This window comes from Pongo pygmaeus, chromosome 15 (genome assembly GCF_028885625.2).
Source record: "Pongo pygmaeus isolate AG05252 chromosome 15, NHGRI_mPonPyg2-v2.0_pri, whole genome shotgun sequence".
NCBI classification, from domain to species: domain Eukaryota; kingdom Metazoa; phylum Chordata; class Mammalia; order Primates; family Hominidae; genus Pongo; species Pongo pygmaeus.
The window spans coordinates 16,640,044-16,656,076 of record NC_072388.2 but is presented as its reverse complement, the minus strand read 5'-3'; the positions used below and the strand labels follow the sequence as shown (position 1 = coordinate 16,656,076).

Sequence of the window (16,033 nt, the reverse complement as noted above, 5' to 3'; positions counted from 1 at the left end):
TTTTTGTCCCTTAATTTAGTGAGTTTAATCGAGGTTGGGAAACAAACAGAAAAGTAGTTGAACCTGTGGCTACATTTTAGAACTCCTCGATCTAGACAGATTGTTGACCAGGCTACAATTTCCACTGGTCTGCCAGCAAGAGGCCTGCTTAATATTAGCTTTGCTTCCAGAAATTCCTTAAGGTTCTCTTCATTCTCTTCTATCGCCTGGAAGTGTCCTGCTTGGCTTCGCTTTACTCTGATAAGTTGCAGATCTGGCTGATTTGCGAGACAACAAAAACAAAATATTTTTTAAAAAGGTTCTAAATCTGCATCTGGAACTCATAGAGTCAATATTCTGAAACCACATGAATTATCTATCTACAAAAGATTTTGAATGCATACCCCTTCCCCAAATAATCCTCAGAAAACCGGTTAAGTTTTAGCATCTGTGACTCTGAGATTCATATGAGGCCTTTGTAAATTTAGAAGTTGAGAGTAGAAAGTACAGGTTTGTATTTTAGAAGGAGATTTGGGAATAAATGTAGCTCTGGTTGATATAGATCATACGTTAAGGTTTGTTGGCCAGAGCTGGTGTGTGTCTTGGGTGTTGGGTAAAGAACAGAGAACAGCCAAAGCTCTGCGAGGTCAATGTGAAGGGTAATTTCCTTGGTGGGCTCAAGTTTATGACTCAGCCTGGACCTAGCTTGGCTTCTCAGCTAGGGAAGAAGCATGATTCCATGTCACAGCTCCTGTCTTTGAAAAAGTCATAATGACTCCCAGACCCAACATGTGGGGAAAACTCTGGATTTGTCTCTTCAGTTGAATGTCTCCATTGAAAATTGAGGAAAGAAATCTCTTTACTATTTGAACTTCATCAAAAGACTAATATGTTAATATTTTGACCGTCAATATTTCCTTAAACTAGTCTACTCCTTTCATAGCTAATACATCAAAGCATATGTTTAGGATTCTCCCAAACAATGAAACATTGACAGCAAGGGTTCTTCATCTTTTCATATCACATTTCCTTCAAATGCTTTATACATCTTCCAGCAGACAAATAATAGTATTATAATGATTACGAGACTGATCATTACTGTTTTGCCAAAAAAACCAGTGACAAAAGACTAACTTAGTGGACCAACCTTTGTTTCTTCATTATCTGTACATTGATTCTGTCCTTTTATTTCCTCTTTCTTCTAATTCTGCTTCTGCTTCTTATTTATTCCCTGGATTTGAACTTTACTTACCTAAACCACCAGTTAGGTTACCTTCTCAGAACCTCTAAGGCAGCAGTTTGAGATTGACAATGGAAGATTTAGGATTAGAAAAAAGAAACATGAATGAATTTCTGATGTTTTATTATAGGGGTTTATAATGCAGGTAGAAAGACCTTTTTCAGAGTTAGGAGTTTGATCCGCCAAATGAGCTATTTTGATATTTATAACTTTGTCTAGTAAAAGTTTCCTATAAAAACATTTGGTTCAGATGTCTTTGTTAGCTTTTAGTCGACACTTGAAAAAGGCACTTGGAAGTTTGTAAGTCTTTCTGGATACTCTTTTCTATTATCCTCCAGAGGGTTGCTAAGGAGAGATTGGTGGTTCAGTGGTAGAATTCTCGCCTCCCACGCGGGAGACCCGGGTTCAATTCCCGGCCAATGCAAGAGGGTCTTTTTCACTTCATTATGGCTCTTTACCGTCTTTTACGCTGCAAAATTATACTGCATAACCTAATAGTGCATTTAGGGGCTTGGCCACCACAAGGTAAAGTGACAACAGTTACCAGAGTAGTGGCAAGAGACATTCAGGACACTAACCCAGGACCCATGCAATTGTTGGACTGCAACAGCTTAGCAAAGTGGGAAGCGTGAAGTGTTTCCGGTGAGTCACTGCAGTTTTGATATTGGTACCTGTTACTTTCATCTATTCACGGGGCGGATCCCTGCAAACCCGAAGAATCATCAGGTTCCTGATTCGCGTGCTGGACCTTAGGCTTACCGCTGAGCCACTGTGGAGAGGATCAAGAAAGGACGCTCTTGGAAGGAGAGAAGCTGAGGGCAGGACAGTCACCTCAGAGGTCCAAGAGGCTTCAGCGGCCCAAAGAAACGGAAGGTGTGTGGGGAAGAATCTGCGTGGAGATGAGGGGAGCGGCGGAGACTGGTCCTTGCGCAGAGGTGGCCAGTGGACCCTCAGGGCTGTACCCCAGACACCGTGAAGCGAATTTGCTAACGTCGTCAGCCAGGGCAGCCTCCGCGTGTTTTGTGGGCCCATCGGTGTTCTGCGAGGGATTCCGTGTGTCTGGCAATGTGTGTCGACAGGTGTTGGCCTGAAATTTGGCCGGGCACGTTGGCTCACGCCTGTAATCCCAGCACTTTGTGAGGCCGAGGCGGATGGATCGCTTGAGGTCAAGAGTTCAAGACCAGCCTGTCTGACATGGAAAAATCCCGTCTCTACTAAAAACACAAAAATTAGCCGAATGTGGTGGCATGCACCTGCTATTCCAGCTACTTGGGAGGCTGAGACAGGAGAATCTCTTGAACCCAGGAGGCAGAGGTTGCAGTGATCCGAGATTGCACCACCGCACTCCACCTGGACGACAGAGCGAGACTCCGTTAAAAAAAAAAAAAAAGAAAAAAGAAAAAAAGCAGCGAAAGAAGGCAGAGATGTCAATGGGACAAAGAGACCTCCCAGGAGGCTTGTTGTAGAGGCAGTGGCCGGATCCTGAGAGATGAGATTTTTTTTTTTTTTTTTTAAATTATGCAGCAGAATGGGGAGAGAAACGGAGAAGCGCATGAAAGAGAGAAAAGCACGAAAATCTGCGGAGGTCCAAGAATAAAGCAGATAAAAAAGTGTGAGTGTTTTTACATTAAAAAAATATAAGAAGTGCAATGGTTGTCAGCAGGCTTTGTGGTCGTGTAGTGGTTAATACTTGTAGCTGTGCTTGCCGCAACCTGGGTTCTAATGTGAGTCACAGCAGTGTTTTCTATCCTGCAATTGTGGCTAATAGACCCGTCGTTTGCTTTGCCTTTAATCCCAGCAGCCTCCAGAGAGCAGAGTAAACTTCTGGCCCGGAAGGGCACCAGCTTCTGGAGTTTAGCCCACAGTGCAGAAACTATGGGGCGGCCTGGCCAAAAGGAAAACCTGGACATGCTCTTTGTCTCACAATTGAGCAGAAAAAATTCCCATAGGTGAAGATGCCGCCTCTCAAGGGTCCTTTGTCTGTAGCTTCTACTGATGAAATAATGAGGTTATAGTTTTCTGGTAGAGAAAACGGCTGTATCAGTGGGATTTTTTAAGAACACAAAACGAGAACGAGTTTTTAATGAGTTTACAATGAAATCTAAACTAGTTGTCATGGTCTGCACTGGCTTGCCTCCATTCCCCATCCACTAATTTTTAGGAGAACAGTAAATTATTACTATTATTACTATTTTTGAGATGTAGTCTTGTTCTGTCACCCAGGCTGGAGTGCCATGGCTCAATCTCGGCTCACTGCAACCTGTGTCTCCCAGGTTCAAGCAATGAGAACAGTAAATAAACTACAGTTCACATAAAGTGCCCAGATCTTTAGTGCAATTTCTTTAGTTTTGATCAATGTTATCACCACCTAGCTCAAGTTATAGAAAATTGCCATGATCTGAAAAAGGCCTGTTAGAGGCCCTGTCCAGGGGATTCCCACCCTGTGTCCTCTTAGTTAATCACTATTCTGATGTCTATTCCCATAGGTTACAATTGCGTGTTCTTAAAGTTCACACAAGTGAATATATCTGGCCTTTTTTCTGCAGTTACGTTCATTATACCCATGAGATATATCCACGTAGTTTCATAGATCACTTCTCAATTTTGGGGTTATTGAATTCTTGTGATGAATATTCTTATAACAGTCTTTGTGTGCACTTGAGATTCATGGAAGTCCTTCAATTGCTGGGTCATGACCTGAGTATAAGTTTAACCTTAGTATAAATTGCCAGTCTTCTAGAATGCTTTTTTCACCAGTGATGACAGTTGAAGTGGCACCAAATTCTTGTCAGCATTTGGTGTACTAACTTTGTTAAATGTAGCTATGCTCTCAGACCAGTCTGGCCAACATGGCAAAACCCTGTCTGTACTCAAAATACAAAAATTAGCTGGGCATGGTGGCAGGCACCTGTAGTCCCAGCTACTCAGGAGTGGGAGGTTGCAGTGAGTCAAGATCGCACCATTGCACTCCAGCTTGGGTGACAGAATGAGACCCTGTCTCAGGGAAAAAAAAAAAAAAAAAAAAAAAAAAAGTAGCCATACACTGGTGAGTGGTTAGTGATATCTCAGTGTGGAATTAATTTGTACTTGCCTAATGAGCAATACTGTGAAGCATATTTTCTTATGTCTTCCAGCATATAAGAAATTCTTCTTTGCAAAAGCCTATTCAAATATTTTGCCCTATTTTATTTGGCTTAGCCCTATATTACTGATTTACAAAAGTTCTCTTATATATTCAGGAATTGAGTCTTTTTTTGACTTTTTTTATTATACTTTAAGTTTTAGGGTACATGTGCACAATGTGCAGGTTTGTTACATATGTATACATGTGCAATGTTTGTGTGCTGCACCCATTAACTCGTCATTTACATTAGATATATCTCCTAATGCTATCCCTCCCCCCTCCCCCCACCCCACAACAGGCCCCGGTGTGTGATGTTCCTCTTCCTATGTCCAAGTGTTCTCATTGTTCAATTCCCATCTATGAGTGAGAACGTGCGGTGTTTGGTTTTTTGTCCTTGCGATAGTTTGCTGAGAATGATGGTTTCCAGCTTCATCCATGTCCCTAGAAAGGACAGGAGCTCATCATTTTTTATGGCTGCATAGTATTCCATGGTGTATATGTGCCATATTTTCTTAATCTAGTCTATCATTGTTGGACATTTGGATAAGTTCTAAGTCTTTGCTATTGTGAATAGTGCCGCAATAAACATACGTGTGCATGTGTCTTTATAGCAGCATGATTTATAATCCTTTGGGTATATACCCAGTAATGGGATTCCTGGGTCAAATTGTATTTGTAGTTCTAGATCCCTGAGAAATCACCACACTGACTTCCACAATGGTTGAACTAGTTTACAGTCCCACCAACAGTGTAAAAGTGTTCCTATTTTTCCACATCCTCTCCAGCACCTGTTGTTTCCTGACTTTTTAATGATCATTATTCTAACTGGTGTGAGATGTTTTCTCATTGTGGTTTTGATTTGCATTTCTCTGATGGCCACTGATGATGAGCATTTTTTCATGTGTCTTTTGGCTGCATAAATGTCTTCTTTTGAGAAGTGTCTGTTCATATCCTTCACCCACTTGTTGATGGGGTTGTTTGTTTTTTTCTTGTAAATTTGTTTGAGTTCTTCATAGATTCTGGATATTAGCCCTTTGTCAGATGAGTAGATTGCAAAAATTTTCTCCCATTCTGTAGGTTGCCTGTTCACTCTGATGGTAGTTTCTTTTCCTGTGCAGAAGCTCTTTAGTTTAATTAGATCCCATTTGTCAATTTTGGCTTTTGTTGCCATTGCTTTTGGTGTTTTAGACATGAAGTCCTTGCCCATGCCTGTGTCCTGAACGGTATTGCCTAGGTTTTCTTCTAGGGTTTTTATGGTTTTAGGTCTCACATTTAAGTCTTTAATCCATCTTGAATTAGTTTTTGTATAAGGTGTAAGGAAGTGATCCATTTTCAGCTTTCTCCATATGGCTAGCCAGTTTTCCCAGCACCATTTATTAAATAGGGAATCCTTTCCCCGTTTCTTGTTTTTCTCAGGTTTGTCAAAGATCAGATAGTTGTAGATGTGTGGCATTATTTCTGAAGGCTCTGTTCTACTCCATTTGTCTATATCTCTGTTTTGGTACCAGTACCGTGCTCTTTTGGTTACTGTAGCCTTGTAGTATAGTTTGAAGTCAGGTAACGTGATGTCTCCAGCTTTGTTCTTTTGGGTTAGGATTGACTTGGCAATGCAGACTCTTTTTTGGTTCCATATGAACTTTAAAGTAGTTTTTTCCAATTCTGTGAAGAAAGTCATTGGTATCTTGATGGGGATGGCATTGAATCTATAAATTACCTTGGGCAGTATGGCCATTTTCATGATATTGATTCTTCCTACCCATGAGCGTGGAATGTTTCTTCCATTTATTTGTATCCTCTTTTATTTTGTTGAGCAGTGGTTTGTTGTTCTCCTTGAAGAGGTCCTTCACATCCATTGTAAGTTGAATTCCTAGGTAATTTGTTCTCTTTGAAGCAATTGTGAATGGCAGTTCACTCATGATTTGGCTCTCTGTTTGTCTGTTATTGGTGTATAAGAATGCTTGTGATTTTTGCACATTGATTTTGTATCCTGAGGAGTCATTTTTAAAATAAATATATTGCAAATGACTTTTCCCAGTCAGTGAAAAGTCTGACTGAAAGCTGTCAACTGAAAAATCACACAATTTATAAATTTAGAAGGGAAATTTTATTTTTTATAAAGGGTTATAGCCTGCAAGGTGGCCATTCCCACGGACTGGAAGGCATACCCTCCTGCTGAAACCCGAAAAGTAGGTTTTCAGGAAGGGAAGGGGGGAACAGGGATTTATGTTGATCTGGTGGGCCACATATGCGTATTCAACAGGGAATAGGAGGAGCTCTGAATATTCATGAAGGAATCCTGCTGCATGCATGCTGAGTAAACATGCCTGTTACATGGTACCCATGTTCACTTTGGGGTGGAGACAACATTTAAATACATTATAATTAGGCCCTATGCTTCAAAAGGTGAAGCAGGGACACAAAGGCAATCAAGCGCACAGCCTCTGTAAACTGTCCAGAACCAGTCCACAGCCAGTGGTCTCTTATTAAGAGAAAGTTACTGAAATCAGTCTCTTGTCCAATCAAAGCTGTAGTTATGGCTTGTGTAGGGAGGGCTCAGTCAGTTTATGGCAATGGGTGAGCTGCAAGTGCTTCAGCATTGCTTATCTCAAGGCCAGTGCTTGTTTAGCTAGAGAAAAAAAGGAAGAAGAAAAAAACCTGTGGCAATTAGAACATAGTTTATTCTTTAAGTTGAGGGGTGCATGACTTAACCTTGCCTGGCGTGGCCTTAGGTCTTGTTTATAATATGGCATCTTACTACTATAAGGAGTCTGTTCTGTCATTCTTGTGGTCTCTATTTTAACAATAATGCTGGTCAGTTGTGTCTAAACCACAAGAGGGAGAGAGTATAAGGAGAGGTGTCTGAGCTTCCAAATACTGGGCAGGAACTCAGTATTTAAGACTTCTCTGGGGTCTCCTTGGCCAAGAAGCAGTTTGTCCAGTTGGTTGGGTGGCTTCAGATTCTAACTTTAGTTCTGAAAGCATTTAATTTGATGAAATTTTGCCATATTTTTTCTTTATTTTTAAAGCCTGTTATGTTCTATAAGAAATCTTTCTACTCAGGATAGTGAATGTATTCTCTTAATTTTATCTCTCTATGAGTTCCAGAGTTTTAGTTTTAATTTTTAAATTGATGACATCTAAAATTCTACTAACCAAAACATTCTTGGGGGTTACCAAGGACAACTCCAAAAATCTTCCATAAATTGTCCTTAAAGAACTTTCTGGGATCCTGCGCTGCAGGGCACAGTGGCTTTGGTGCACCTCTGCTCTTAAGACTGTTCAGAAATTGTCTTTGTGAACCCATCAGGCTGTTTCAAAATCAGCAATTTAGGGCTTGCTTGCAACATGCAGTTATGCAGCAGCTGTTTTTTGGATCTCGTGAATGCCTGCACGCATACTTCCCCGGGAATTTTCTACATTTGAATTCTCATGGTATTTCAAGTGACCTAGTTGTCTCTTTCTATTGCCTACTGCCACACACATACCACCAAACCGTGCACTCCAAGCTTCTCCTTCTGCACCCTGAACTCCCAACCTCCAGTTAGACAATCCACATCTTCCCACACTTGCCTCAGGCTCCATCAGGCCACTGTGCCTCCCACAGCAACCAGGCCGGGGGGAATCTGGATTCCTATTACACTTCTGAGGAAGGTGGTCAGGGGGCATGGAGGATGTGGGTGGGAGGGGGTGAGGTTGAGGGCAGGAGTACACTGAGGTCTTCTGCCTTCTACCTCATTGGCCCAGGTGCTGCTCTCCCTCTGGTTGTCTGCTTTCAGCCCTGGGTGGGAAATCAGGTCTGCGCCCTGATCTTCCTGACTCTCATTTTGTGAGGAACCTGAACGGATGAGCCATCGCTCTTGTCCCACACGTTCTGTCCAAAAGGTGCCCTCCTCTCTGCTTGCTTGGGGGCCTGCCCTCTGAGCTCTGACACTCAGGCTGGGATGCTGCCCAGTATAGAGGCTCTGCAGCCCTGCAGGGGTCTGACTGTTCCACACCAGCAGGATAAAGGCCACAGGGCATGCTGTGGTGGAAAAGCATTCAGAGGTGTGATCTGAAGGCCTCTCTTTCCACAGTCCCTTTGAAGACCCCATGGAAGTAGGCACCCCTTTGAAGAACAAGGTGGCCCAAGGCCTGGCTTCATATGCAGGCTCTTGGGTCCCAGCAGGTCCTCTCTGTGCCTGGTATAGCCAACTGCTTCCTGCATCTTAGCTGGTTTCCTCTCCTCCACCACCCAAGCTCCTCCTCGACCCCCTTGCTCAGCTGTTCTCAGGACAGCAAGATCCCCAGCCCTTGGAAAAGCCCATCTCCAGTGCTTGGGGAGGGAGCTGCGTTCAGGTGGTCTAACCACAGAAGAACAGAGAACCTGAGGCAGGAGGAAATCCCTTCTCTTACTGGGTCTCTTGGTACAGCCCATCCAGTGGTCTGGGTCGAGGTCCAGGTATCCTCTATCCTCCTTGAGGACCTGGGTTTTCAGGCCCCTGGGGTTGGTCAACGTGGAGTCTTTCCTACTGTTCATCTGGGAACTGAAGGAGTATCCCGTGGGGCCCTCTCTTACTCATTAGAGACACCCAGAAAATACTCCAGTAGAAACTAGGTGCAGTGTACCAGACCACTATAATTATAATTGCAGGGTGTGGAGGTCAGATACGTTTTGTGGCTATTTTCTCTCTGTCTGTGGCTTGCTTGTCTTTTCACTTTCTTAGTGGTATCTTTTGATGAGAAGGTGTGGCTAATGTTGATGAAGTCTCATTTATCATGTCTTTCTTATATATATATTTTTTCTGTGTCCTGCTTGTTGGTAGGCTAATCTTTGCCTACCAACAAGTCACAAAGTATTCTTGAAATGCTTTATATCTTTGCCTTTTAAGTTTTGGTGTATAATGCACCTGAAATTACTTTTGTGTGTAGTGTGAGGGAGAATAACATTGTTGGTCTCCCCACTTCCATATAAAAGTCCATTAATTGAAATGATTTATTTTCTTTTATTGAACTGCTTTTATTGAAAACCCATTTATTGACTGTATAGCTGTGGATCAGTTTCAAGTCTCTTAACTCAGTCTGTTTATTTGTCACTCCTGATGCCTTGTCTATAATAGCTTGTAGTAAGCCTTAAAGTCAGATAGAACAAGTCCTTGTTCTTTTATATACATTGCAATAAATTTTGAAATAGGTAATAACTCATAAAACCATCACACACATCAGGATATGCTGTCACTTCATCCGTTTCTGATATGGTTTGGCCGTGCCCTCACCCAAATCTCAATTTGAATTGTATCTCCCAGAATTCCCATGTGTTGTGGGAGGGACCTAGGAGGAGGTAATTGAATCATAGGGGTGGGTCTTTCTTGTGCTATTTTCCTGAGAGTGAATAGGTCTCACTATCTGACGGGTTTATCAGGGGTTTCTGCTTTTGCTTCTTCCTCATTTTCTCTTGCTGCCGCCATGTAAGAAGTGCCTTTTGCCTCCTGCCATGATTCTGAGGCCTCCCCAGTCATATGGAAATGTAAGTCCAATTAAATCTCTTTTTCATCCCGGCCTCTGTTATGTATTTCTCAGCAGCGTGAAAACGGACTAATACACTCTCATTTCTGAGTGGGACACATGCTCTCACTCACATATGCTGGTTGCTGACTTGTGACGGAAGATTCTCTATTGCACCCTCTGGAGACAATACATCTCCAGTTGTCTGCGGAGAGGATGAACATGCAAAAAATCCACAACACTCAGCACAGTCTCTGGATTTAGCCCCATTAGTCTGAATGGGACTAATGCCCTTATAAAAGGGACCTCTCTCTTCTGCCTACCCAACAGGACAGGACTCACCGCCTTTCTTTCCCGGCAGAAAGAGGTCCCTTGTGGACAGGACCAAAGTGAGCAGCTGGTTTCCCCTACGTGTCCTTCCGGGACTGGGTGTCTCGGGAGCTCAGGCTGACCCGAGACCTAACTCCCGGCGAGTGGGACCAGCAGGAGCCTGGAAGAGCGCGCGCACAGTGATGGAGTTTGGGCGCCGGGGGTCGAGAACCACAGTCAAACTCTTCTTCCCGGGGCACTGCGCACCTGCCCCCGGGGATGCCGAAGGAAGTGGCCCATAAAGCTTCTCTGCAACCAAAAGAGGCCTGAAGCTCCAGGAGGGCCGAGAGGAGCCTCGTTGAGCGAACCCAGCCCTCTGCTTGGATGGCCCTGGTCGACAGGCTCGGAAGAGTCCGATTTGGAGGACAGAATGGAAGAAAAGACCTAAAGGTTTCGAATCTCATGATGTGGAGATGTTAAAAGCCTCCAATCCCAAGGTCCGACTGTGTGGGAGACCGAGGGGTCTCAAGCTGGATCGACCCGCGAGCCTTCATCTGGAGAGTCCTCTGCACAAGCTCAGAGCAGGACAACGCGCATCAGTCGTTCTCAAGAGGGGGCAACTTCGCCCTTACACGCCTCTCCCATCCCCGCTGGGACACTAGGTCACGACTAGGGGAAGCAGGGAGGGAGAATGTTAACCCCTTGGCATCTATCTAGTCAGCGGAGGCGACGGATGCTGCTAAACACCTTGCAATCCACCGGCCCTCCCCTACCCCAAAGTAGCCATTCCGCAGAGGTGGAGAGACTCGCGTGTAAATCAATGCTCACGCACTTAGCCGATGGGAAATCATGAATTGATGACCAGTTGGATCTTGGATCTGAGGAAAAAAGTCCAGCGTCAGAGGAAACTCTGGAAGTTTTGCCCGGAGCAAACGGAAGGGTGGCGTTGCCGTCGCCTAAGATGGGAAAATGGCAGGTGTCACGGCTGCAGGGGAAGGTCGGAGACCAGTTGAGGGTCCCGGAGCCTTCCAGGAAAGAGTTTCCCATCCAGCTGGTCTCGGTTTCCGCATCCGTCTGAATCCTTATGATGTTGAGGGTGCTGGCGTCTGGGTCCTTTAGGATGCAGAGGATGCCCCTGTCTTACCCCGCTCCCGCCTCCTCCTGGCAACCTGGTGCGCGGCTCCGGACCTGGCGACCCACGACCTGCTGGTCACTTGCTGCCGCCTCGCAAAGGCGCATCTCTAGTTCAGTGGTGAGCTGCGGCCGGGTCGCTGCAACTCGCTCCAGGACTCGGGACTCGAGGCCTCGGTGTCCCTCGCGGAGCCCTCGGTGTGTCGCTTGCAGGCTCTTTTTTTGAAGAAAGCAGGGAGGGAATGGCCTTGTGAGAGACTCCAGGAGCAAAGAGCGACCCTCACAAGGCCCAAGTCCTCCCAGAGCTCAGGGAAACTGTCGCTTCTGACGGAAGAAGAGAGAGAAGACATCCTCCCTGGTGGTCTAGTGGCTAGGATTCGGCGCTTTCACCGCCGCGGCCCGGGTTCGATTCCCGGTCAGGGAGTTGTTTTGCACTGCCGCCCTCCCGCAGGAATCTTCCTTCACTATGGCTGTCAGCCGGCCTGCTGCAAGGGCCAGAGGCAGAACAGTCTCCGCAGCGAGGGGCAAAGCCGGGCGAAGGAGGGCAAGTCCTGGTGGACCATCTCTCACGACACAGCGCTCCTATTTATCTCCGTGTCCCTCATCCGCGGAAGCAGCTTTAGAGAGCGACTGAGCGTCTCGCTCAGGTGTACACAGCCGTGCAGAGATGCCAGCCCCCGGGGGAGCTGCACCCAATAAGCCCACCCTCTTTCCCGTCGCCGCCCCGGAGGCGCCTATCGCACTGAGCTGCGAATAACTAAGAGAGAGGCCAAGCCGAGTCGTGGCGTTTGTGGCAGCCCCGGACACGGGCACCAGCCAGTCAGCGGAGCCTCCTCACCTCCCTTGGCAGCTAACGCGCTCGTTAGGCCTTCGGAAGAGGCGACCGGAGGCGAAGCCCGCGAATTTGTTAGGGGGGTGAGCGGCGGGTGAGGTCCTCGAGGGCGGTCCCGTTTGCTGATTGAACGGTAGAGGGAGGTGATGTTCGCTGAGGCAACAAGGACAGCAGGTGGAGTAGGCACAGATGGAAAACTGCTGCCGGTACCCTAAGCAGAAGGCAGGTGTAAAAATCAGCACTAGGACGTGGAAGCGATGGTACCACAGTCAAATCCCACGATGTCTATACTCCACCAAGCACTTGCACACGCTTCCCCTTTTCCATTCAGTACTCCCAAGAGGGGTTGGGAAGAACCCCGCGTGCACTGTAAGCTCGGGGGAGAGCGGGAGCCAGGGGGGTGCAGTGCACAGGCTCGGCAGAGGCGGCGGGCAGAACTGCGGGGGTGAGAGGGCGCGGTGGCTGCGGGGCGGGAGCCGCTGCTGAGAGGCGGCCTGGGTTGTCTTGTGGGGTGACTGTCGGTGGAATCTTTGGTGGAGAGTGGTTTGGAAGAATGGCAAGGGGCGGCAGTGGGGAGGGTGGTGACCCTGAGCGACCGGCCAGGGCGAGGAGGCTGCGCTGTCCCTGCAGGCCGTGTGCTCATTTCCACTTACCTGGCAGGGGACAGACCGTGGTCACGAAGGGGGTTCGCCCAGAGTGAAGCTTCTTCATCGCACTCTAGAGTTGCTGATCCCTTTGATTTCCTCAATGTGGGAAACGGTGTTTGTGCTAGAAGAGGCTGCGCTCTTTACCTGACATAACGGGGTTCAAGACTGACATCGCCTCAAGCCCACCCGAAAACGTTTACATGGCTCCCTCGTCTCTTTTTTTTTTCTGTCCTAAAGTCGCCTCATCTTCACATCCCCTCTGTTTTTTCTTCCACACTCTCTCTCTCATTAAAAGTTCCACCAAATATTTGAAGTATCTCAACCAGAAAGACTGCAATAAATACATTATTTCATTCGTGGAAGCTACAGACCAGCTAGATTGAGAGTTGCTTGATATTTTCTGCTAAACGGTGAGGCATAGAGCACTTGGAAGGTTTCTCTTTGGGCCGCTGTTTGTGTACTCTTGGGTTTCCTTCTTTTCCCCAGACAGTATGGTGCTATGGGACCAGCGGTAAACCCTGCTTTCTGGCTTTCTGGCTGCAGATAAAGGCCGCAGCTGGTGCAGGAATCAAAAGCAAACCAAAAGACACGTGGGTTCGCCCCAGTGGGTCTAAGATAGAGTCTGACTGTACCAGGATTCGGATTAGAACAGAGGTTGCTGCAGGCACAACGCAGACTACAAACCACTACAGAATCCCAACACGCCCCACACCTACTGCCCGTCGTTTGCTTCCCCACCCCTCTTTTATTTATTTGTATATTTTTTTGAGAGACAGAATTTTGCTTTGTCGCCCAGGCTGGAGGGCAGTGGCACGATTTCGGCTCACTGCTACCTCCGCCTCTCAGGTCCAAGCGATTCTCCTGCCTCAGCCTCCCAAGTAGCTGAGACTGCAAGCGTGCGCCACCACGCCCAGCTAATTTTTGTATTTGTAGTAGAGACCGGCTTTCCCCATGTTGGCCCAGCTGGTCTCGAACTCCTGACTTCAACTGATTGATCCACCCACCTCGGCCTGGCAAAGTGCTGGGATTACAGGCGTGAGCCACCGCGCCTGGTCCCCCGATTTTATTTTTATTAATGTAAAAACATTATGCAATTTTTACTTCTTTATTCTTGGGCAGCTACAGGTTCTTCTGATTTTCTCTCACGTCTTCTCCCCTTTTCCCCCTCTCCATTCTGATACATGTCCCATCTTCTCTGCATCCAGCCGGTGCCCACTGCACCGGCGTCCTGGGCTGTCCCATTGTCTCGTCCTGGTCTCCCCTGCTTCTCCCTCCTCCTTTACACGTTTTCCCTTTTGACTCCCCTGCCTCTTTCCCGCTCCCGCCCCAGGGACCCCATCTACTGAAGCCAAGTTGAGTGAGGGGAGAGCAAGCGCAGCAGATGATTGCCTGAAGGTGGCGCAAAAAAACAGAAAGAGCTACCATGAGAGCCGTCGGGGAGTTTAGCTTCCCTTGGGCCCTACTTGGCTCAGACTGGGGTCGCAGATCCAGGCATTTCCAGAGGCACTGGCTTCTGAAGCAGGCAACGGTCAACGCAGGGTGAAGGCCATTCGGCCGCCCTTCTGGCTTCAGAGTCACACGATGCACGCGTTTCTAACGTGCAACAGCACGGTTAGTCCACTCAGCCTCTCCGGTTTTCCAAAGCTTTGTAGTCTGCACAGTTGTCCTGCAGAAAGCGAATGGTAACCCCTAGAGTTTAGTGATTGCTTAATCTACATGGAGATGAAAGCAAGCAATTGAGGTTGTCTCTGTGGCGCAATTGGTTAGCGCGTTCGGCTGTTAACTGGAAGGTTGGTGGTTCAAACCCACCCAGGGACGTGATTTTAAATGGTGGTGGTTGTGGCCAGGTGCAGTGCCTCATGCCTATTAATCCCAACACTTTGAGAGGCCGACGTAGGGGAAGCCTCCACTGAGCTCGGAAGTTCAAGACCAGTGAGAATCCCATCTCATAAAAAAAAAAAAAAAAAAAAAAAATTGCAGTTGTTTCTCCTCAGGCCTATCACTGTATTGAAAAGTGAAAGACTGTTCCCTTGTGTCTTGTGCATCCCAGGAGAACACACAGCAGAAGGTCCCCCTCTGAGCCTCCTAGAAAATATGATCTCTGCAGAACAAACTAGCTTGTATGTACGGGAAACTGAAAGTATTTGAAGAAACAAACTTCAAAAATTCTGCCTTGCTTTCCACAAAAATTAACCCATCACAGTCTGCCTTCAAGTGGTATCATACCTCTTCACATAACTCCTCTCCCTGCCTTTATGCTATTGTCACGCATTTTACTTTACACGTGATATAAACCTTACAATCCATCTCTATTTTGTTTCAAGAGTCAGATGTGTTTTTGCTTGTTTGTTTTTGTTTTTTTGTTGTTGGTGGTGGTGTTTTTAAGACGAGTCTTACTCTATCGGACAGGCTGGAGTGCAGTGGCACAGTCTTGGCTTAATGCAACCTCTGCTTTCCGGGTTTGAGCGATTCTCCTGACTCAGACTCCTGAGTAGCAGAGATTACAGGCATGGGCTACCACATCTGACTAATTTTTGAATTTTTAGTAGAGAGGAAGTTTTACCATATTGGCCAGGCTGGTCTCAAACTCCGGACCTCAAGTGATCCACCTTCCTCGGCCTCCCAAAATGCTGGGATTCCAGGTGTGCGCCATCGTGCCTGGCTAAACAGTCAGATGTTAAAATTATATATTTGCCTATATAGATGTCATTTCTAGTGTCTTTTTTTTTTTTCATCCAGATTTTCATCTGGTGTCAGTTTCTTTCTGCCTGGAGGACTCCTTTAACTTGACTATTAGGTGTCTTAAACTTGCAGTATCATTTACTGATGCTCTGTTCATTAAAAAAAAGAAAAAAATTGTTGCCCGGGCACGGTGGCTCACGCCTGTAATCCCAACACTTTGGGAGGCCGAGGTGGGCAGATCACGTAGTCAGGAGATCGAGACCATCCTGGCTAACATGGTGAAGCCCCGTCTCTACTATAAATACAAAAAAAAAAAAATTAGCCGGGCGTGGTGGTGGTTGCCTGTAGTCTCAGCTACTTTGGAGGCTAAGGCAGGAGAATGGTGTGAACCCAGGAGGGTGGAGCTTGCAGTTAGCTGAGATCATGCCAATGCACCCAGCCTGGGCAGCAGAGCGAGACTCCGTCTTAAAAAAAAAAAAAAAACTGATCACAAGTATTGTATATTTCTCACTGCATCTTGTGGTCAGAAAAGTTTGAGAAACTGCTCTCCATAGGCAAATTCCAGGTTCAGTCTCTCCATCTACCTCTTTATCTCTTCTCCACTTTAC

The 16,033-nt window shown here is 46.4% G+C and overlaps 1 protein-coding gene, 3 non-coding genes and 1 pseudogene across 4 annotated transcripts; 3 read left to right on the top strand and 2 right to left on the bottom strand.

Moving 5' to 3' along the window:
* Positions 1-1,572: 1,572 nt before the first annotated feature.
* Positions 1,573-1,643, top strand: TRNAG-CCC (transfer RNA glycine (anticodon CCC)). Its single transcript has one exon. It is a non-coding gene; the product is annotated as a tRNA-Gly (tRNA).
* A 6,281-nt stretch (positions 1,644-7,924) lies between these two features.
* On the bottom strand, positions 7,925-8,434 carry LOC129012659 (FAM231A/C-like protein). Its single transcript, XM_054448581.2, has one exon. It carries the CDS (start codon positions 8,432-8,434, stop codon positions 7,925-7,927), a length of 510 nt encoding a protein of 169 aa, XP_054304556.2.
* A 3,182-nt stretch (positions 8,435-11,616) lies between these two features.
* Positions 11,617-11,688, top strand: TRNAE-UUC (transfer RNA glutamic acid (anticodon UUC)). The gene has a single exon. It is a non-coding gene; the product is annotated as a tRNA-Glu (tRNA).
* Positions 11,689-12,365: 677 nt separating this feature from the next.
* On the bottom strand, positions 12,366-12,739 carry LOC129012662 (uncharacterized; annotated as a pseudogene).
* Positions 12,740-14,487: 1,748 nt separating this feature from the next.
* TRNAN-GUU (transfer RNA asparagine (anticodon GUU)) lies at positions 14,488-14,561 on the top strand. Its single transcript has one exon. It is a non-coding gene; the product is annotated as a tRNA-Asn (tRNA).
* Positions 14,562-16,033: the final 1,472 nt, after the last annotated feature.